The sequence below is a fragment of the Balaenoptera borealis genome, assembly GCF_965194805.1.
Source record: "Balaenoptera borealis genome assembly, chromosome: 13".
Taxonomy (NCBI): Eukaryota; Metazoa; Chordata; class Mammalia; order Artiodactyla; family Balaenopteridae; genus Balaenoptera; species Balaenoptera borealis.
The window spans coordinates 16499066-16523231 of record NC_138870.1 but is presented as its reverse complement, the minus strand read 5'-3'; the positions used below and the strand labels follow the sequence as shown (position 1 = coordinate 16523231).

The 24166-nt window shown below is 38.0% G+C and overlaps 1 protein-coding gene across 25 annotated transcripts in view; it reads right to left on the bottom strand.

Annotated features, from left to right (window-relative positions):
* Positions 1-24166, bottom strand: part of PLEKHA5 (pleckstrin homology domain containing A5) — a 236855-nt gene that overhangs the window by 106594 nt on the left and 106095 nt on the right. Inside the window, exon 4 of one of the 25 annotated variants that reach the window (XM_082351892.1) lies at positions 3584-17930. The exons of 23 other annotated variants lie outside the window; for them this stretch is intronic. In XM_082351892.1, the coding sequence (XP_082208018.1) occupies positions 17888-17930 (43 nt within the window). In that variant the 3' untranslated portion in view covers positions 3584-17887. Of the gene's footprint in view, positions 1-3583; positions 17931-24166 lie in introns of those variants that run through there. One more of the 25 variants, XM_082351890.1, reaches the window with a different exon arrangement.

The window sequence follows — 24166 nt, the reverse complement described above, 5'->3', positions numbered from 1 at the left end:
TTATCAGAGGATCATTAACTGAGAAAAAAGGACTACCACTCATCTATCCATCAGCTATTTATTATTATACATGAAAGTAACAAGGATTACTCACCAGCCTCCATCAAAATCACATTCGTAAACAGACATTCAACTACAGGCAAAAGTGGATACTGGAATAAAAATCACACTCCACTGCTTTGTCTTTGAGCTGATCCCAAATGAGCGCTGTGGGGACTGAGCACTCAGGAAATGCACTGTGGCTGTTGGCCAGCCTGCCACTCTGCCAGTCTGACACCAGACTGACGTCACGCACCAGTATGTCATTGCAGCTGCAAACTGAGGCAGCTTCTCCAGAAGAGTTTGTTGTGATTATGCATGCCTTCCAGCCATAAGAGTAAAAAACGATTTCAATTCCCTTAAAGTTGGCACATAGCATAGGGTAAAATACCAGCATACGTGGTTGCAAACAGCTCGTGAAGAATGTTCAGGGAGGAATTTTAAATAACCTTAGCTCTACATAGATATTTTCCGTTAAAACTGTAAGTAAACCTATTTAAATGATTCCTTTAAAAACATTTTTTTTTGTTGCTGTTGTTTCCAAAGTTGGTACATACTTATTTGAAAAAATTCAGCCAATAAAAGGTATAAAGAAAGCTAAAATTGCCTGCAGTTCCACCACCTAAAAATGATAATAATGATGATAATAATTGATCACTTATTATGTCAAGCACTTTACAAACTCATCTGAGCCTCAGAACCCAAAGATGTAGGTTCTGTAATTATCTCCCTTTCCCTGAAGAGACTGAGGCACAGAGTAGTTAGGGAACTTGCCCCTGGTCACAATGCTAGTCAGTGACTGAGCAGGACTCAGAACCCATACATCGGATCACTGAGTTATACCATCTAGCAGCAAAGATAACAGCTGTTAACATTTTGGTGAACATTCTTTTAGACCAGAGTTTGTGTGTATATAAACACATACTTAGTCAATATAAGGAAATCAAACTATATATGTTGTTTTGCAACCCGCTTTTTAAATTCAACAATATGCCATGGGCAGCTTTCCATGTCAGTAACTACATCCCTAACTTTTCTTTTCTGATGGCCGTGCATCACAATTACCGAAACCTGATTCCTACTGGACACTTAATTTAAAATTTTTTCTTATAAATAGTGCTTAATGTATATCATGGTCTAGACACCTTTGTACTTTTCTGTATTTAGCTGTGTAGGATAATTCTTAGAAGTGGGATGGACAGGCCAAAGCATGTGCATGTTTTCAATATCCGCATGCTTGGCCCTCCAAAAAGAGGTAACAATTTATATTTATACCTCAGTGCATTAGATTTCTCCTTTCCCACATACTGGGTATTGACAATTACTTTCCTCCTCTGCAAATCTAACAGAAAATACGGTTCTAATTGTGTGTGAGTGTGTTTTATTTATTTATGATTATTATCTTAAAATTTTATTTATTTTATTTATTTATTTTTGGCTGCGTTGGGTCTTTGTTGCTGCATGTGGGCTTTCTCTAGTTGCGCTGAGCGGGGGCTACTCCTTGTTGCGGTGTGCGGGCTTCTCATTGCAGTGGCTCCTCTTGTTGCAGAGCATGGGCTCTAGGTGCCCAGGCTTCAGGAGTTGTGGCTCACGGGCTCTAGAGCGCAGGCTCAGTAGTTGTGGCGCACGGGCTTAGTTGCTCCGCGGCATGTGGGATCTTCCCAGACCGGGGCTCGAGCCCATGTCCCCTGCATTGTCAGGCGGATTCTTAACCACTGTGCCACCAGGGAAGCCCTGTGTGTCTGTTTTAATTGCAAGTGAGGTTAAACCTTTCTTCATATGCTTATTCACACAGGAGGCAGTCTAGCTAATGGCCACAAGTACGTAGGCTCTGGAGTCAGAAGACTCCAAGTTCAAGCCCAGCTCTTCTTCTCAATAGTTTTCTGACCACAGGCAAGTTACTTAGCCTCTCCATGCTTCAATTTCCTTATACGGAAAATAAAAAAAAACAATTTAATCCTCATGGGATTTTTGTGAGGAATTAAATGAGAAAAACCATGTAAGCAATTGGAAAAGTGCCTACCACATAACAAGTGTTTGATTAAATGTTAACTCATATTTAATGACCGACTATATTTCTTCTGCATTTCACGCCCTTCAACCAAAATGGTGACTCTTAACAAAAGTACAGACAAGCCATTTTACAAAATGTACTGGAAATATCTTGTTAGAATGCTAATGACATAAAAATGTGCAGATACATCAAAGTGAGTTGTCTTACAACTAAATTTAGCATGTAACATAACTGGAGCTGAAACACTCCTTTCATATGAAACTGCTATAACAAAAATTAAAAATAGCATTTCAAGTTGAGGAAACAAAATTGTTTCATCATGTAGCTTGAAATATAGACAAGCAAGCCGACACAGTTTGCTATAACCAGAAGGGTTTGCATATGTTTTAGAAAAGTAGTCAGTCATTCATGAATCTGTCCTATTTTTTTTTTTTCGAAGTGAAGGTTTTGCTAGCCTCAATTAGTCTCTGTTTAAACTTCTCACGCTGAAAAGGAAAACAAAACCCATTCCTGAAAATGCCAAAGAGAAGTCAACAAAATAACTTTTGCCCATAGTTCTAAAAGCAAAGGACAGCCCCTTTTAAATGACACAAATCATAACAATGTTTAAGCAGAATATTTGAAGGTTAAAATGTAGTAAGCCTATTATATCTACCCCAAACCAATGTGACCTTGTGTTATGTAAGTCTTCAACTGTTCGCACCATCAGGACAGTTTTAACAAAACACTTTTAAAATGAGCTAAGAAGGAAGTTTTACGTTATTCTAGCAGATCTGGTTTAGATGTAGTCACTGTTGTATATGCTATAAAATTATCCCATCTGAAGGCAAACATTTCTGTAATAAAATGGCAGCATAATATGTTTGCAGAATCACAGTGGCATGGTAGTTCTGTATATGGCTGCCAGGAGAAAAACAACAATAATGGAGCAGCAGAGATCTGTCAAGAGACTCTGAAAGATTACCAGGAATACCGAGAACTAACAAGTCGACCAGTGTTTGGTTTATGAAGTTACTGGCACCCTGCACTATTTCTCTAGGACCTGGGAGGCTCAGGTCCTTCCGCCCACCACCCACGGTTTACAGGACTTCCACAGGGAAAACAGTGTGGCTGGGCAAGGAACAAAAAAAAAGGGAATAGGATAAGGCCCCTCCTCTCAAGGCCAGAACAGCCTGGAACTGACAGTTTAATAGGGAAGAGAGAGCTGTAAACAGATCGTTATAACATAACCTGATTTGCAGAGCGCAGAAGAGGAAGTGGCTAAATGCCTGGGGGAATCTGGAAGAGACTTAACAAAGTACAGTAAATGACAGCTGACCTATTTCAAGAGGAGATCTCAGTTAGAGGTAGCAGTAGTTGTGAAAGCACAAAGATAAGATGTAATCTAAAATTTACACCTACGAAAGGTGCCCAATTAACAGAGAAACTATTCATTTAAGGAAAAAAAAACAAAAACAAAAACGCATACCAATAGGACAATTCTTACAGGCGCCTTGTAAGATTCTGCCCTGCTTTTCCCCAAAGTTTTGATTCTGCCCAAACAACATTTTTAGGAAAGGAAGCTGAGGTAGATCGTGGATGTATGCCCCATTACTTTGTCAGAGCTAATGAACTTCTTTAAATCAGTAGAGAATCCTAAATCTCAATTAATCCTGATTCTCTTTTCACGAATCTGTACACTACAGGGCAAGAACCATGCTTTGTTAAAAAGTCACAGAAAAAATGGCCAGTGAGGGCCTCCAAAATATGTGTCACCAAACAGTGTGCTTCAGTACATTCTTTAGGGCTGTTTGTGATAATGACTGAGGATTCAGTTGTGATAACTATCATTTTTCAGTTCTTGGTTACTTCACTTCTCAGTGGCATTTAAAACTCTTGACTACTCCGTTCTTAAAAATGCCACCATTGACCCTGAATTATGTGACCTGGTTCCCCAGCCTTCACTTTGCAAAACAGGCATGAATCCAAATGACTCAATCCAGCACCCAACTGTCTCTATAATTTGGTGCCCATTTACTCATCACTAATACCCAAAGCAGAAGCTCTTTTAATGGGTGAGAAACAGATCTACCAATGTCTTCTCCATACTGTGTCTCATAGTGCTGGATAACACAAAGTGCTCCAATGTCCCATCACCTGATTACTGATTTTCATCCCCTAGGTCACTTAATTAATGCAAATCTTTCAGGTCAGAAAAATATTAGTACAACGAGAAGACCACAACCACATATTTCGGAGGTGTGTTTCTTCTAACACTGCCAGGCAATTACGTTTGGCACAATCTACCTGGAGATAGTGTCAGAGCCCACAGGCTCCGTTCCACAAGACTGTCCCCCCAGCCCCATCCCACCCCCGCCCAACTTTAGATACCAATCACAAATCCAGCTTGTTATCTGTGCTTCTAGCTCACTGGCTATAAATGGAGGTTCCCACAACCCCCTTCTCAGGCGTGATTGATTAGTGTGAGTGGCTCACAGAACTCACAGAAAGAGTTACTTACGTTTACCAGTTTATTATAAAGAATATTATAAAGGATACAGATAAATAGCCAGATGGAGAGGTACACAGGTACATACTTTACAAAGGTAAAGTAAGAATACGGATAGACTCCTTTTCCTCTCTCCCAAATTTCCAAATTTTTTCGTCTTGGCATATCAACCACCATATCTTCATGACTTAAAAAAGAAACATCAAGGCATCAATTTACAAAAGTAAATTAAAAATACGGTCGTCCCTCAGTATCTGTGGGGATTTGGTTCCAAGACCCTCATCCCTCAGATACCAAAATTCATGGATGCTCAAGTCCCTTATATAAAATGACACAGTATCTGTATATAACCTACCCGCACAGCCTCCAGCATACTTTAAATCATCTCCAGATTACTTATAATACCTGGTACATTGTTAATGGTATGTAAATAGGCAAATTCAAGCCTTGCTCTTTGGAACCCTTTGGAATTTTCGCCCCCAATATTTTTGATCCACAGTTAGTGGAATCAGTGGATGCAGAACCCTCAGATACAAAGGACTGGCTATAATTCAAAAATACAGTGTCTCACATCCTCATTATCTTCTGTTAAAAGGTGGCAGAGTCAGGTAAAGAGTAAATCTGTCAACTCACAGAAATCGAACACTCACACCCAACGACAGCCTGAGATAGAATCCAAATGTCCCATGTACTTAGTGCACGGACAGGTAACCACTACATCAACTGAAGCTCAGTACAGAAACCAACTCAACACCACTAAGGAAGGCAATCACTGCGAGCGCTGGAGTCATCCTCCCTTGACACTGACGCAACAGTTCAGATATTCTCGGTTCACTACACAAAAATGTTCAAGGGCTGTTCCACACTACCCGCTGGGTTTTCTATCAGAGCTAAAATTTCATAACACAGCAAACCCTTGGAAAAAGTAATTGGAAGAGCTGAATGATTTAAGAGTCAGATTAATCCACAAACACCTGCTTAGGAAGGAACCAATTATAATGAAGAAGTCCTTCCCACCACTAGAGTCTTCTTCCCCCGGGAGTGGTAGCTCCTAAATATACTTGCTTACTAACAGGACAAGGAACCTTCTAATTTGAAAATATCCAGTTCTCAGGTCCTTGATGACCAAGCTGGCCCTCAAAGGCCAGTTTAATAAGATACTGACTTGGCCATCATATAATCCCTTTAATTTATTTCTTCCAATCCTTTTAAAATTCTTTCCACTTCTTGTGTGAGACTGCTAGCCATGACTTCCTCCTTGTGAACTCTGTCATAATTTGTGTATCTCACCAATTTACACTTTTGGTCCAGCTCAAATGTCACCTCCTTGGAGAGATTTCCCCCAATTTCCCTCACTCAGGTAGCTGCAGTAATACATATCACGAACAGTTAGCATGACCAACAAAATTTGCAGTCATACACACCTACATCTCAAAGGACCTGTCAGTAAAGATGTCTGTCAACTAGTTTGCAAAATAAATAGAACATATATACTTACGGAAAGTGGACTAACTCTAATAAGTTTACACATCTATAAAACCAAATACAAACCAAAGTGAGAGATAAAACCTAAAAGGCAGCAATGATGTGGGCATTAAAACCGATCATCTTTCTTCCCTTTCACGACTAGCAAATGACATCTCAACTTCTGAGCTACAGGTGAAATGTCTGGTTATGCTTGTACCTCCTTTGAATATTTGAACCCTCAAACTATCTCTGGGTGCTTTTCACTTGATAGGGAAGAAAATGGATTGTGAGTAGTCAATTTTTTGATAGGCTCTGGCATCTTTACCTATATTTTAACTGCAACCATTTCAATTCTAGAAAAATTCCAGGTAAAAGTGTATGTGCACAACAAGTAAAGTATGAAAACTTTGCTAATTTTGTACTTTAACGTGCAATGGTAACTAATAAAAAATTAGATTTGGAAATAATAAAAGATAATCTTAAATTCTAACATAATAAAGAAATTTGTTTTATAAAAGATAATCTTAAATTTTGCATTTTATAAAAGATAATCTTAAATTCTAACATAATAAAGGAATTCAGACTCCAGAACACATTGATGAACATGAAATAATATATCAACAACCAAGGAAAACAAATACAAATTTACACCTAATTTCCTTGACTAGGTCCTAACTTCAACTCTGGATGAATATACATTTTTGAACGATAGTTTGTGACTTATACTCTACCTGTATATAGACTGATTTTCATTCTGAAAGAAATTATAAAATCTAACTGGTTTTCTACAGAGCCTGATTTACCAACAAAACATCTATTATTCAAGTACTAAATAGATTCTACACTTATACCGTCTGCCTGGAAGATACATGGCCTATTTTTGATGTGGGAATAGAATCAAACATATGACAGTGTCACCAGTTTCATTACCATCAAAAAACAGGCCTCAAAGAAACTTATTATAATGGTGCTTTGTGTGTCGGCTTCATTTAGTCAAGAGAAGTACTGCTTACTCTCTTGAAAGGAGGCAAGAGAACATGCATGTTTTTAAAGGTTTTACTACCGCAGAACAGGATGGAGCGTGTTACGGAGACCCACAATTGAGACATAGCCTTGGGACCAAAGAGACTTTTATATCTACAACTGACTCCATGAAAGGTCCTCATAAGTCATCCCTTTCTCTTCATGACATTATATAACAGACACAATCAGGTGGTTTTGTGGCAACAACTCCAAGACCATTTGCCTGCCAAGGCCAAGTTCGAGGTATGAGTATTCTCCCTTACAAAACAAAACAGGTTTTAACATACTACACTTCTACACTCACATTTCTGGCACTGGAGGAGTAATTTCTTTGTTTTTACACCTCATTTGCACAAATTCCTTGGCCTACAAGTTTTTTCTGCTTTTAAGTGAAAATTCCTTACATTAGAAGTTTATTAGAAATGTTATACATACTGCTGTCTAGTGTTGAAAAGAAAAATTAAACAAACCTGGGCTGAGATTTAATTTCCTTGGCTACTATTAACAGATTTTTAAAATTCATTCAACGAATATTTATTGAAGATATTGCTTCTTCTGCAGAAGAAGCATTTGCTTTGGCTCCTGTGGGAGAACTAAAAAAAGAAAGAAAAAGAAATGAAATGTCCAAACTAGTTGTGGGTAAATAACTACATAAATAAAAAAACAAGTAAGAATATGAGATGCTATAGCATAAATGGATTCTGGAACCAGACTGCCTAGGTCAGAAGCTCAGGTCAGGCCTTAGGAAAACTACTGTACCTCTTCATCTCTAAAATGGATATAACAGCAGCACCATCCTCATAGGATTGTTATAAGGATTAGATGAATACAAACATTAAAGCCCCTATAACAGTATTTGACACATAATTAGAGCTCATTAAGCAATAACAATTACTCTTCTGAAAGCCACGTGGATCAAAAAAGCAGAGACAAATGTAAATGGGCTTTGAGCATAAACCCACAGAGGATGGGTGGAATCTGAGATAATAAAGCCAAACACCAGTGAGAAGCAGCAAAACTCCTGCAGAGTTAAGGGTTACTGCTTCCAAACCCTACTGCCACTCCCCAGAGTTGCACCCATGCCTTCTACAGAGTTTGAGTATATAAACCATCTAATTCCTCTTTTTGCCTAAAAGTCTGAGTTCAATTTCTATAACAAAAGAGTCCTGAGTAAGACAATGTATTTCGGAAAAAGTAAAGTGGTTTACAAGGTATACGAAACAGAACAGGAAAGAAATAAACCAAAAAAAACCCCTTTCCTCAAATTATACAATATTTGCCATGTCTAAACAAAGCTGCTAAATAAACAATGCAGAGAGAACAAAGGACAAATTCAAGAATGGCACTTTCACATATATTTCATATCTTTGACGATCAATGTCTCAGTATAAATTTAGCTTCTGAAATGTGAAATTCAAATACTCTTTTATTACCAGCAAAAAAAGGCAGCAGTATTTAGAGTTCTAAAGCACTGAGAAATTTAGACATTTACCCTAGGTCAGTGATTCCTAAACTCAAATACTGGTTGCCTCAGAATCATGGGAGAACTGGCTTAAAATACACACTACCAAACCAAACCTCAGGAGATTCTGATTCAGCAGGTTTAGTTTGGGCATTACATTCTAAGCCACAAAACTACATTCAGGCACAAATAGGCTTCAGTAGCTGATATGTATGTGTGAACAAAACTAGTTCTACTTGTTTCTTCCCTTAAGTAAAACCCATCTTTATATTTATAATTTATATGATGAGGATAATAGTTACCTCAATGGTAAATAGAAAGCGTTTAAAGAAAATGTCTCAGCCTATAAAATTTCCTGAATTTTTACCTATAAATTTTTTTTTTAACCTATAAAATTTCCTGTATTTTACATGTGGGAATTATGAAGTATATTGTTTTTACACATTTTAACAAAACATTTTCTATTTATCTTCTGGTATGAGTTAGGATGCTTTCAGAAACAGAATGATCAATTAAAAAGTGGCTCAGACAATGAAGAATTTAGCATCTCAAATGGCAAGAAGAGGCAGGGCAGTCTCTGGGTTGACTAATTCAGAAGCTCAATAATGCCAGGGCGCTTGGGCGGGGCTCCTCTGTGAATCCCTTACTTTTCTCTCATGGTTCCACCGTTGCCACTGCAGCTCCAAGTATCATGTTCTTATGGTAAAGAAGGGAACGAGAATTCCTGTCTTAGGTTTCTTTTTTTTAAGAAAACGAAGAAAACTTTCACAGTTCTTCAGCTTAAACCAATTACCTATGTCATAAGGCATAGGACTAACTCCCTAAGAATAATTATGATCTATACCCTGGGGCTTTGGAGGCTCACCTTCCCAGAACACATGGAGGAAACAACCACTAGAACAAAGTCTGGACTCTTTCCAACAGGAAGAAAGCTGGAGGGATGTGTCGACAGCAGTTTGCTAGGCACCAAAAGGGGTCCATCACATTCTGTGACAAAGTAATAAACCATGTTTAAACCGATCAAAATGTAATTCAGCATGGAGAAACCAGTTCAGTGCATTAAGTGACTGGAAAACATTAGCAACGACCAACAAAAGGAAGATTAAGCTGCCAACAGTAAACGAGAGAAAAGATGTACCCAACTGGAAACTGGAAGGATAGAACCCACTTCCTTATGCAGTAAAATTACTGTCAATCAAATCAAACACTTGATTTGAAAATTACTGGTCAGGAACTTTTTCCTACTCTAAACAATCTGTGTGCCCATTACTCTCTGATTGCTAGATCAGCTAAATATTTCAAAAGTGTTATTTACATATTAGATATAGAAGACAAAATAAGAAAGGACTAGATATATTAATTTAAAACACAGAGTAAATTCAGCTCTTAAATGCTGTTCTTAAAATTTTTGTTCGGATGCCTGAGGATCAACGGCATAAGAAATTATGGATACTCAAACACAAACTTTAGAAATGGATCACTTTCATAGGCTTCCTTTGAAAATTTTCCAAAAAAATATATACTGGTGTTATCTGACCAAAAATAAAACATCTCGATTGTTCAGATTTTCATCTGGAAGCCCCAGAGTCAGTTCGAGATCCCAGCATAAATACGTAGAATTGTCAGGAATGTAAAAGTGCAGCTGCTATGGAAAACAGTTCAGTGGTTCCTCAAAACGTTAAACGTACAATTACCATACAACCTAGCAACTCAACTCCTAGGTATATATCCCAAAGAACGGAAAACAGGTACTCAAACAAATACTTGTACACAAATATTCCTAGCCACTGTTCACAAAAGCCGAAAGGTGGAAACCACCCAAATGTCCATCAATGGGTGAATGAGCAAAGAAAACGCAGCATATACGCACGATGGAATATTATTCAGCCATAAAAAGAATGAAGTATCGACAGATGCTACAACATGGTTGAACCTCAAAACCATTATGTTAAGTGAAATAAGGCAGACACAAAACATCACATATTGTATGATCCCATTTATAAGAAATACTCAGATAAGGTAAATCCATAGAGACAAAAAGCTGATTAATGATTGCCAGGGGCTAGGGGGGGAAGGGGGAAATTGGGAGCCAACTGCTTAATGGGCACAGGGTTTCCTTTTGGGGTGATGAAATTATTTTGAAACTAGCTAGAGGTGATCGGTGCCTACCACTGTGAATATACTGAATGCCACTGAATCATACACCTTAAGATGGCTAATTTTATGCTATATGAATTTTACAGGAATTAAAAAATAACTAATGTAGCTGTAATATGAATATGTGAAGGAAGATGTGCATTGGAATTTAGTCAATCCTGATTAGAAGTATTAATATTTCAACTTGCTTTAATAAAGCATAGCATTCTACAATTCTTCCTCTGATTGGATATAATCTGGGATCTTCTCCATTACATCCAGCATTCTAAGATTTAAAATGTGAGTCTATTATACTGAATTTCAGATTAATTCCCACAACACAAATGGTATTGCCCACCCAGCTCATTCAGGAAAAAGCTAAGTTAAAAAGCATTCTGATCTAAATTACAAATGAAAAAGAACCTAATTATTTACTGTTGTGAAGAGCCCTAGGGAGATTTCTTGGTGGTTTAGGACCCTCTGAAATCACTTTGTAAGGCTGTTTTTGCTTCTCAAGAGAAAGATGGGGTAAACAGATTGTTTGCTACCGCGGTTGTTTTAATGGAAATGTTCTACAAGGATCAGATGGGTCCTTCCAAGAAGGCAGGCCATACAATACAACATAACAAGGGAAAAGAACAAGCAACATTTGCAATTCTGTGTTAAAACTCCACACGTTCTGGAATTAAAATTCCATCTTTGTCTAGAAAGTTTCCTTGTTTGCAGATGTTTTCGATGTGGTAAGCAAGTTTTGCAGGGGTCCGGAATTTCTGCCCTGAGGACAGGAATCGAGGTGGCTGGGCTATGGCTGCGGCAGCAGGCACCCACCCTGTCAGCTGCTATCATCTCTCCTCCAGGCCTAGCAACAGCAGCAGTCCTGGGCCGTGAAATATTTAGATTCTGAGATCCTCGCCCTTAGGGACGTAGACCGGGCTCAGCAGCACGGGCAATAGCCGGGTACTGCCTCGCACTTCACACCGAGGGAATTAAGAGACGGCAAAAACCCTTCTCATGGGTATCTATCCCTTACTGCCCTAAAACTGCTGTCTCACTGCGGCTGCAAGAGAGGAACTCCAATGCTGACAGATTCTAAAAATACAAAACATACATATTTCACAAGTTGATGGCATACACGGGTCACGTCTACCTGTAACTGTCAGAGGCTACAGGTACTTGCCAGTGTTGAATTAACAAAGGCAAATGCCCAAGTTGGCTTATCTCAGCTCAAACAGACCTAAAAATCATTTTATATACTACCAGTGACATGCATACCATGCTTTGAGAAATGCCAAATGAAACCTTATGTTAAAAAAAAAAAAAAGCAACTATTTATTCTAACAAAACAAACAACTATGGCTATAGATTGCAAGTCCCAGATTTCCCAGAGGAGTTGCTGGAGTTCAAAAGTACTAGTATAGCTGCCATCTCACAATAAGAACTATATAAACATGCTTAGAGTACCCTATTCATTTATTCCAAGAAGCACGTTTTTAAAAACATTTAACAGCTCTGGAAGTGGGAGGCTTCTCACATCTCATGGCATTTTACGACCACTGGCCACCAGGAGGCAGTTGTGATACCATTTTCATAACCTGTGTATGCTCGGATGTCAGAAGCACAGTGAGTGCATCCACAGCAGGGAATAAAATCCCAGAGACAACGGCAGAGCACACCTCTGCCCCTAGAACCCAGAGGCTGCGGGGAGGAGGCCCTCAGTAACATTTCGGGGACAGGAATCAAAATTAGGCCAGGACTAACTAACTGCAAAGCTATCTTGATAAAGTCCTAGATTTGATGTGCACAATAATTGAAGGAAACAACAACAAAAAATTTCACTCACATCTAGTGTGCTTCCCGCCCAAGTAAAACAAATGTTTATCTAGTAACATCTCTGGGATTGTGTGAGCTGGTGCACTGGGCAAAAATTTAGACCAAAGCAAACGGGCAGCTATCTCCCCAAGCATGGTGTCGGGAGACGTGAATGCTGCAGGCAGGGAGGGCAGAGCCTCCCCGCCCCGATGGCGTCACACTTGACCCAACTTCACATGTTTACAGTATCCGCCGCGCTCTCAGGCGTCCGGGCTTGTCATCCCAGAATTAAAGAGTAGCTAAAAGAAAACCTGATGTGCTTCTGTTTCAAAAAATATTTACATACACTTCTGGGTCCGACTTGAACATGTATTTTCTCTGGCACTGATCTTTCACCTCCCTTCTTTATATATTATTAATTTATTGTCTGTTTTGTTACAGGCCATTTCAAATTCTTCATGGGAAGAGGCGGGTTGTGAATAAATGAAAGTTTCTAGTGCTTGAACCAGCTCTTCACTCATTCACTATTTCATTCAACAACTATTGAGTGTGCTTATTAGCAAGAGGGGGTATTGTGTGTAAGGGGTGCACACGTACAATTGCACTCTGTAATTCCTGCAGCTGAGAACGAACAAATCATTAAATTAGGCACTGCTTACATTTTCCAAAGATACTTCTATCAAGATTTTTATAAAGTACAGAAATCTTTGGTGAACATAATAAATTGTTATGCACTAATTCGGCACTAATTACGAAATGAACTCAGACATGCCTAAATCCAAATCAACTGGAACTCTAGAAAAATTTTAAAAATGTATCTTTGTTTGAGGATGTTTGTACCCTATAATCTGAAAGAGGGTTGGACAGTTAACCATGTTAACCAGTCATGTTACCATGTTATATCTAGTCATCATGTTATATCTAGTCATCATGTCCTTAGGCTTTTTCTTGGCTGTGACACTTTCTCAGAGTTCCCTTGTTCTTCCTGACCTTAGAGAATAGAGTGTTTATGTACAGAGTCTTTTGTCTTTAGTCTTAGAGACGCCATTCACTTCCATAGTCGCTTTGGTCAGCACCTTTCTGCCCCACTCTGTCCAATAAGGTTGTGTCATGTATTTGTAACAGTTAGCTTCTTTTGTCACCGTCTGCATTCTATCCTGGGATCCCTTGACCTCCTAAATGATTTTTAGAATTTGCATATAGTCTGGATTCACTCTTTGTGTGTAAAGTTAAATGGGTTTTGTCAGATAACCACAATTAAAGCATCACACAGTATAGTTTCGCCACCCTAAAAATCCCCTGTGCTTCAAGTATTCAACTGGTCCCTCCTTTCCCTCAAACCCCTGATCTTTTTACTGACTCCATAGTTCTGCCTTTTCCAAAATGTCTGTGGGAATCATACAGTTAGTAGAGTTTTTAGACTGGCTTCTTTCACTTAGCAATATGCATTTAACATTCATCTGTGTCTTTCTGTGGCTTGTCCACTTCTTCTTACTGCTGAATAATATTCCATTATATATGGATGTACCAGTTTGTTTACACATTCACCTATTAAAGGATATCATCTTGGCTGCTTCCAGTTTCAGCAGCTATGGATAAAGCTGCTATAAAAATTCATGTGCAAGTTTTTGTGTGGACATAAATTTTCAACTCATTTGGGTATATACCAAGAAGCATGATTGCAGAATCATATGGTAAGACTATGTTTAGCTTTATAAGAGACTGCCAAACTGTCTTCCAATTTTGCATTCCCACCAGCAATGAATGAGAGTTCCTATTGCTCTACAACACTGCCAGCAAATGGTATTGTCACTTTTTTGGAATTTAGCCATTCTAATAGGTGTGTAGTGTTATCTCACTATTATTTAATTTGCAATTCCCCAATGACAAATGTATTGAGCATCTTTTCATATACTTATTGGCCATCTGTATATTTTCTTTGGCAAGGTGTCTACTCAGATCTTTTTTTGTTCGTATTTTAATTGGATTGTTTGTTTTCTTATTGTTGAATAAAGGCATTTTTAATGAATTATTTTTTTGTTCAGATTTACATAATTTACTAGAGAACAGATTATAAATCAATCTCATCATTTCATCTAGGTCAGCAAAAATAGAACCAATAACTAACTACTTGAGCCTTTGGTTTTATTTTTCTAAAAAGCAGCACATAAAATGAAATCAGTCCCAAATGTCACAATCTCTTATGGAGAAATAATTAAAGAAATTAAGGTACATTCACGAAAACAGTGCACTACAGAGCTTTTAACACGTTCATTATAAATTCTGAGCACATTTTGGCTTTATTAAAGATTGAGAGTTGTATTGTTTAAAATACAAGCCACATAAATGGCATAGCCTGTCCACTATCAGGGCTTTGGCAAACATCCAGGTTCCATTTCCATACCTCAGTAGAGCTTAATGATGCAGATTCCAAGTCGGTTCAACTGGTCATTTTTCTCAAGTGGTACTGGGCATTTTATCTGGAGATATGGCTAATTACAATTCAAAGGAAATTAACTTCTCTATTTTCTGTAGGAATTATAACTGCATTCAATGAGTCAATGTGATGGATGCATTCAACCACTGGTTTTTAAAAAACATCTATTGAAGATGTTTTTGACTTTCTCTTTGTGTGAATTTGTTTTTTGAGGAAAAAAAAATCTTTGGCCAGCGTATGTATTAACTGTTACTCTATAGTGTTTGACACAACCAGAAAGAAAGGTGCTTCTATTGTTCCCATTTTTTAAATGACCCCCCCCCCACTTCCATATCCACCAAAACCAATTATTTAAGATCTTATATGAGACAGTTTTCCCTGAATGATACCAGAAATTCAGGCCATTCATTAGGTTGAAGATCATCTTTCCTTCTGAAAAAAATCCATAGGGAAAAAAATTCAACTGAAGCCTAAAACTAAAAACAATTTAACTGTATTTTTAAAATATAGGGATATGTGAAATGTTACATTAGTATGCTTTTTAAATAAGAGTAGGTTACCTATAAGCACTCATCATATAGTAGGTTAGTCTTTCTATTTCAATTGTGATTGCCAACTCATGGTAGGAAATTTAAAAAGCAAGAAACAGAAGTAATCCACAGCAGTACATATCCAAATGAATCACAAATCTTTTGCAGTTGTTTCTAAAAACAAAACAAAGCATACACACACACACACTCCAAACAAAAAACCAAAAAAAAACCCCCAAAACTTAAAAAAAAAATATCTACAGCCCTAGGGGGTTAAAAATAGAAGTATAATCAACAGATTTGTTATTAAGAGGTTTGACTGCATTTCAAGTTTGGAAATACAATTACATTTTTAAGTATTTTATACTATATCTCACTACATACATAGTAGTGTCTTTTATTTAAAATGAACAATATTGGGTTTTTAAAAAATATACAATGACATATAGAAGAAAATAGAACAAAATAGGCCAATGATCCCAATGCCTAGAATAATCTGTTGACACACAGAAATAAATAAATGAAATATATACACATGATTTGATAATTCAAAAGCTCATTTGGGCAGAGAGTAAGAAGTGAAACCCATCTAACCCTACCCTCCCAATCCAGGCAACCTGTGTTACCTTCTGCTTCAGATATACCTATTATTGAAATCCCCTCCTCCCTTCCACCGGAGCAAAGTCAATCATACATACAACTTTCGACATATTTTTTAGAGAAAATAATTTATTTTACGGGGTAACATTTCTGTTCTACAGCATTTTTGGATACTGCTGCTAAGATCATGAATTTTTAATACAGAAGAATATGTTGCTATCTCCTGTTCTTGTTGGGTCTAATGAAAGTAAGGTTCCTTTCCCAAATGAGAACAAAACATATTTATTCCTCATTCTGTAGTGTTCTTGACAACTAGGTTAAATAGTTGGTATTATTCAAAAGAAAAAAAATCACTGGTGTCCCCAACTTTTTAATTTACAAAGAAGGTCAAGAGCTGGGGTTTAGGCAAAAAAAATTCAGTTCAATCATATGACAAATTCCTGATCCACAGAAATGTTTATTGCTGTTTTAAACACCACACTTTGGGATGATTTGTTTCGCAGCAATAGGCAAATTAATGTAATCCATTCAATTTTTCCTAAAGGTTGCAAATATTACTAAGTTTTCTCAAATGTAAAAGCATTCTTCCCTTGCTTCTTCCATCTTTCTCCTTCTGCCAAACTTCTCTAGAGAGTCCATACCAATCATGCCACTAAAACTGCTTTCTCAAAGGTCAATCAATATTCTCATAATTGCTACATCAATGGTCTCTGCTTCTTTCTCATCCCTTTGACGTCCATGCATCTTTTGACAATTGGAAATCTTTACATCCTTGGCTTCCACAATACTGAATTCCCTTAAGTTCTGACCCAGGCTCTCTGGATTAATTTTCTGACTTTCTTCATGTGCTACATTTTTATTCAGATCCCTTAAACACAGGTATTTCTCCAAAACTCTGACTTCTGTCCCCATCTTTTCCCACAATAGGTATGGTAGTAACAACAGCTGCAACCAGCACAATTAAAATTTATCAAGTACTAATGTGCTAGACCTTATGCCAACCTCTTTACATACGCTATATATCATCCCATACTTGCCTAGCCTTTTAACTCCTTGGTGCCTAAATATACTCTGCAATTCTGGCTTATCTACCACTTTAGTCAAGCTTTCTTACCTTCTCCGGGAGTAAACTGCATTCCAAGTACCTTATTCTCTTGTTTATCACCATCTCTCCAGTGTTTAGAACAGTGCTTGACACACAGTAATGTCTATGAAGCACATGGTAGTATATCTGCTGCATAAAAGATTGGAAAACCCACACATAACCCACCTCTTTTTGACATAGGGTGGACTGCCATAAAAAATAGACTATTGGCTTAGAGCTTATAACTATTATAATTATAATTAGGAATTCAACCTGCTTGTCCCATTTCTAAAGCACATGTATGTCATGCCATGTATATTATAAAGTACCAGCATATCAAAAGTTGTGCAAGACCTCTACGTAGAAAACTGTAAAATACTACTGAGTAAAGTTTTAATTAAAAAGTTCTTAAGAAATGGAGGAATATCACATGGTATATCAGGAAAAGTCAATACTGTGAAGATGTCAGTTCTCTCCAAATTGATCTACAGATTCAGTGCAATTGCAATCAAAATTCCAGCAAGATTTCTTGTGAAAATTAAAACCAATTCAATAATTTATATGGTAATGCAAAGGGTCAAACTAGAATAACAAAGCCTTTTACTACTATATTTATTGATCAGAATAAGTTTGAAAATCATAATTACAACACAGAGTTGAATCATATGGCACTGCCATGTTTATAAGTCAAAAACAGTCAAATGTTGACAACTGCATTTACTTAGTGTAGACAATATTGTTGTAAGACAGTTTCACTGCTATGACTTTAAGACACAATCAAAATAATCCCATCGGTAGTTACATATAATAATATTTGGAAATGAAGTCCGGAGGACAATCTCTGGAGAGAAGAGAAAAGGGAAGAGGGATTAGAAACACTTATGAAAACCCAAGGTTATGGTTGGCACAGTAAAAGGTAACAGTAGCAGGCAGACAATCGGTGGGAGAGACGGGAGTCATATCTGCAGGCAAATATGACTTGGCCTCCCGTCTTCCCTCCCTGTTCTAGCAGTGGTCCCTGGACCACAGCCTTTCCGTCGGTGAATTCCTTAAGCAGTCTAGGCTCTGCCCTTTTTGCTTAGACCCTCTAAGAATCGCCTACATTAAGATATGGCCAATGTCATTCCCTTAGCTTTTTTCAAAGGCAGCTGTAATGAAAAGTTGTAAGAAGTCTGCCCGTTTTGCTGCAAAATTTTTGTAGAGTGTCTATTACACCATTAAGTGTTCCCAAATAAAAACTCGCATGAGAAATTCTATTCAAGGAAAAAAATGTCTTGTGGATGAACCGATATGCATCTTCTTTCTAACAGCATGGTAACTTACATTTCCATTTTACATCGGGAAAAACAGCTAAAAGTGGAGTTCAATTATAGTAACTCTATTGACGTCTACTTTTTGCAAGTTTGCACTTGGTGATGGCCTTTAGTTTTCAACGTATCTATTTTTATTTTACTAATCATATTGTCTTACCTTTTGTTTTAAGTTTCCTCGAAAAAAAACCCCAAAATAAATAAATCTAAGTCATATCAAACTCATTATTATGCATTTTTTTCTAATACATCTTATCTATAAGTTGGGGACTAATTGTTAAATTATCCCTTTACCTTTGGAGATACAAACTCAGTCAGAAAACCAAAACCCAGCACTTCTTTGATCTATAACATGGCTCTCCAGTAGCAATTGCTTAGAAGAGATTTCTCTACATTTGCTAAATAATTTGTGATCTCACAAACTGCTCAATAGATTTTTTAAAGGGGTCTCAGGGAATAGGATTGGGTCTTGTTTATGGCTTACTAGGACATTTTTCAGGATATGAATATATGGTTTCAAATACAAAAATGCTTTTGGAAATTTCAAATGTAACTTGAAGTGGGGTGGGGTGGATCCAAACTACTTATATGCAACCCACACATGCACATGCACATACATGGCTAAAACCTCAGCTGTTAACATGTCAGAGTCCATATCACCTTGGCTGTCTGTCTCTGCACGCTAGACAGCACATAACAACGTCTGGATTCTGTTATAGCTTCTATATTATTTATAACTCATAACATATTTTTATATTTCACGTTTGAAAAAAAAAACTTTTGGCTAACCTAAAGAAACTTAAACTGACAGGGATTTCAAGTATTGCAAAAGAAGGGAAGGCCTAGTTTTTAGTAAGCAAATAAATTCTGGAGAAAAAAAGGAAGGGAAGGGGAGAGGAGAGGTGGGGAGAGGAGGGGAGGCGAGGGGAGGGGATGAAAAGAAAAGAAAAGAAAAGAAAAGAAAAGAAAAGAAAAGAAAAGAAAAAAAAATGCTTGCTTTCAAATAAAAGGCAACATCTATCTACCCGTGCAGATTGATGTGATTAACGATTCCTGGTTTCTAGCTCCAGATTTAACACCACTTGGCAGGCAACTTTTAAACCTGCTTTTATTCTCCCTTCAGCAGCCACTCTAAAACTTTTTGTCACTCTCCTTAAGCTACCTACCCAATCCTTCCTGTGCCCCCTAGTAAACATTTGTTGCCCTACAGCTCAAATCTTAACTGTAAGTTACGTCCATTCTTATTTCTTCCTTCAAGTCTTCAGAAGATGAGATGCCTGCCCCCCATTTTATATCCTTGACCTGTTTTCTTTCCAAGTTCCCTGGGACCTTGTTCTAACAATGTTTCTTCTCTTTCCTGCATCTTCAATCTCCTCTCTCCTGGCTCCTACTTTACCAGCTAAAAAACATACTTTAGCCATTCCCATTCTTTAACGCATCTTGTCAATGAATTTCTCTTTTCTTTCTCAGCCCAAAGACTAGTTCACACTGGTTGCGTGCACTCCCCCTGCCCCCCTTCACTCCTCCACTGACTGTCACCCCACTTCCATCCTCTCCCTCAGTGAAGGTCGCTGATGTCTTCCTAATGGACAAAGTCAAAGGCCGCTTCTTGGTCATCACCTCAGAGGATTGATGTGCAGCACTTGATACAGTTAATGCTCCTGGCTTTCCCAACCTCACTCCTCTGCTTCTCTCCTGCTGACCATCTCCTCTAGGTCTCCTCTGCCCCCCACCTAGACATGCGGTTTCCTTTCAGGTTCTATCTTCAATTCTCCTTCATTTACACTCTCCATCCTTAAGTGATGTAATTCAGTCTTTATTTAATGACTCCAGTTATTGTGCAATAACAATATTGGTGTTTTCATTAAACCTATACATTCTGATCTACATCTCTTGGCTGGTATTTTTCCCCGCTCTGTGGGGTCCTATAACTAATTTGTGCTCTCTCGGGAAAAGGAATATCCTACCCATGTTTCAAACTCAAAATGTCCAAACCTCTTTATTCCCAGCTAAACCTGTTTCTCTTCTAAATTTCTCATCTCAAATATAACCCAAATGCTGGAGAATGGCCTCTCCCCACCCCTTTGCTCTCCCCTATCCCAGCTCATCGAACCCTAAGATTCTGCCACCTTAACATCCACTGCACCAATCCTCTCTCCCTTTCTCCTGCCAGAGTTTGAAATCCTGGTCTCACTTTCAGACGTTAAGGAATCCAGGCCCAGTCTCCTCCTCCTCCAATGTATCCTCCACACTGTGGCAGGTTTATCTTTCCAGTACACCAATTTGTCCTGCTCTGCTCTCCTACTTAAACCCTTACAAATGGCCCAACAGTGCTACAGGGACCTGCCCTCCTCACCTCCTGAGCTCCCTCCCCTCAAGTTCCTCACCCCCAATACTCTAGCAGCCCTGGAATAACTGCTCCTTGAAGAGATCTACAAGACTTTAGTCTTGCTGGTCACTCTGTTTTGACTGCGACCCACCCCCTGCTCTTCTGCCTAGCAAATTCTGAATCATCGTTCAACACCCAGCACAGACACCATGTCCTCTGGGGAACCACCCACGCTCTCAGGTCCCTGGCAGCAGGATCACTTCCTCCGCTGTGCCATCTCCCACTCTGCACCCTTCTCTCCCTGTCCTCAGTACTCGCCCCAGAAGGATCCCTCGCCCCTCTTTGGAGATTCAGGTCACCTGGTCTGGAATGTGTAAATGTTTGTTTAATTATTTGACAGAAATTATCTTTTTAGACCCTGTTCCCCTCTACTGGTCAGATTAAGAGCTGTCTGAGGCTCGCCAGAATCTAGCACAGGGGCTGGAACAATATAAAAAACACAAGAGTTCTTCAGGTTGGAGATGAAGAATTCTGAAGTTACTTAAATCTGGGTTTACATCCTGGCTCCGCTACTTACCAGGCTCTGTGAACTTCAAAGAACCGCTCTCAACATGTTTTCCTGTTTCTGAAATGGGGATAATAATACCTTTCCCACAGACAATTGTGAGGATTATATGAGGTAATAGGCACTCAACAACTGCTAACATGAACTACATGAAATATTTGGTGAATTTATGAACATACCAATCACATAACACTTCGAAAGTTATAAATACATAAGATGAAAACTAAACATGTGAGCACAGATTAACTTTTCAAAACCTACTTATCAACACATTTACATAAAAGTTATAGTTTAAAAGATGTTTTATATTTTTATTAAAACTAAAGGAATTCTTTCTCTTTTGATTTCGGTTGATGGCTACTCCATATTTAAAATTTTTCTAACCCTTGTAATGGAAAGAAGCATAAAATCACTAATTTCATCTATTTTTTCAAACTCAGCATGACTGAGATTCAATTACTTCCTCTATCTTACTACTCAGTAACTCTGGCGCTTCAAAATGAAATTAAAAAGAAGTGACTGAAAGACAGACTGAGCTAGCAGGCATTAGCTAATAAGGGGAAAAACCACATAAATTAGATATGGAAAAGTCATTTGAAGTTAAGACAGCCATTATTCAATAGCATCAGGTTAAAACTGAACATACAAAAATCAAGAGCCAGCAAAATATCAATATTAAAACAGGATCATGAATGATTTTCTTTTTTCTTTTTTACTGTTCATTTTTAAAAACATTTTCTACAATAAGCATGTATCACTTTTTACAATAAAATTATTTAAAAAATCTTTTGGAAAATGCTCAAAATAAACTGTTAGTGAAAAGGTAGAATTATAACATTGTATATTCCAGATGGTACCCATTACGAATGAAAATGTGTATACATGGGGGGTACACATATGGGGAAAAAAACCAGAAGGCAATATGTAAATAATGTTCTTGGTTTCTCTCTTGGTGAAATTACCAGTAGTTTTTATGGCCTTTATAGTTTTCTGTATTTTCTAATTTCTTTACGATGATCTAGCATTACTTTAAAAAATAACAGCTTTTTGGATTCATATACCATAGAATTCAATCATTTAAAATGTACAATTGTTTTTAGATAGCCACAAAATTGGGCAACTATCACCATAATCAATTTTAGAACATTTTCATCACCTTCTCTCCCCAGCTCCTGGCAACCTCCAATCTATTTTGTCTCTACAGATTTGCCTATGCTGGATATTTCATATACATGGAATCATATAATATGTGGTCCTCTGTGAATGACTTCTTTTATTTAGCATAATGTTTTCAAGGCTCACTCATGTTATAGCATGTATTAGTACTTCATTTCTTTTTGTCACCAAGCAGTATTCCATTGTATGGATAGAGTGCATTTTATTTATCTATTTACGAGCTGTCATTTGAGTTGTTTCCATTTTGAGGCTATTCTGAATAACGCTAGGAGGAATGTTCACGTACATGTTTTGTATACACATGTGTATTCAAATCTCTTGGATATACAACAAGGAGTGGAACTACCCAGTCATTTGGTAACTCCATGTTTAGCTTTTTGATGAACTATCAAACTGCTTTTCAAAGCAGCTGCATCATTTTATATTCCCGCCAACAATGGAGGGGAGCTGTAATTTTCCCACACCACTGCCAACACGTGTTACTGGCCATCTTTTTGATTAGAGCTATCCTAGTGGGTCTGAAGTGATAGCTCATTATGGATTTGATTTGCATTTCTGTGATGGCTAACGATGTTTAGCGTCTTTGCAGGTACTTGCTCTTCTTTGGTGACGTGTTCATTCAGTTCTTTTGCCCATTTTTAAATTGGGGTATTTATCTTTTTATGATTGAGCTGTGGGAGTTTTAAAAAATTTATTCTAGATACAAGTCTCTTATCAGATATATGATTTGCAAAATGTTTTGTGCTAACGTACAAAGAGGAAAAAGAACTCCATCTCTTCCAAAAATTCAATCAGCAAACACTGTGGTCACGGGGTAAAACATGGTAATGACAATTATAAAACACCTTAATACGTTAGCAGCATTTTATAATCTTCAACCTAATCCTCACATGGATGGTAATAATAGGCCTATTTCTGAAGTTGAGAATCAAAGGCCAGCAGAGGTAAAGTGACTTATTCAAAGTATCTCCTGACTTCGTTATTTTTCTATCACTATTTTTCTCTGTGTCATCTTTCTTATTTGTTTTAAATTGAAGTTCTCTCCCTGTGTTGCTTTCAAATTTGTGAGCAAGCTGTCTTAATCCTTTTTAGAGCAAGGCAGGTATGTTTACACAGGAATTCTTCAAAGTCTCAGAGCTAAGTAGGATTAATAACACCCAAGTCTTTGGGTACCTCGTTCAGGCTGTGAGATTATACCTACACACTGATAGTGTGACAGATCTCATAGAAGGAACTGTGCAGCCTGGCAGAGATTTGTGAAGGCTGACATGACAAAGGTGGAAGGTGAGTGTCCCAGTGAACCCAGTTCGGTGGTGTTCTATTAATTTCTTAGGACTATTACCACAACATGGGCAGCTTAAAACAATAGAAATTTATTCTCTCACAGTTCTGGAGACCAGAAATCAGGCTGAAATTAGTTTCACTGCATCAAAATCAAGGTGTTGGCAGGGCCACGATCCCTCAGGGAGGCTCTACAGGAGAATCAGTTCCTTGCCTCTTCCAGGTGCTGGCGGCTGCTGGCATTCCTTGGCTTGTGGCCCCAACATTCCATCTTCGCCTCTGGGATCACACTGACTTCTCCTCTTATGCCTGAAATCTCCCCTTGCCCACCTCCCCTTATAAGGACACTTGTGATTATATTTAGTCCCAGCTCCCACGATCCAGGATAATGTCCCCGTCTCAAGGTACAAAATCTT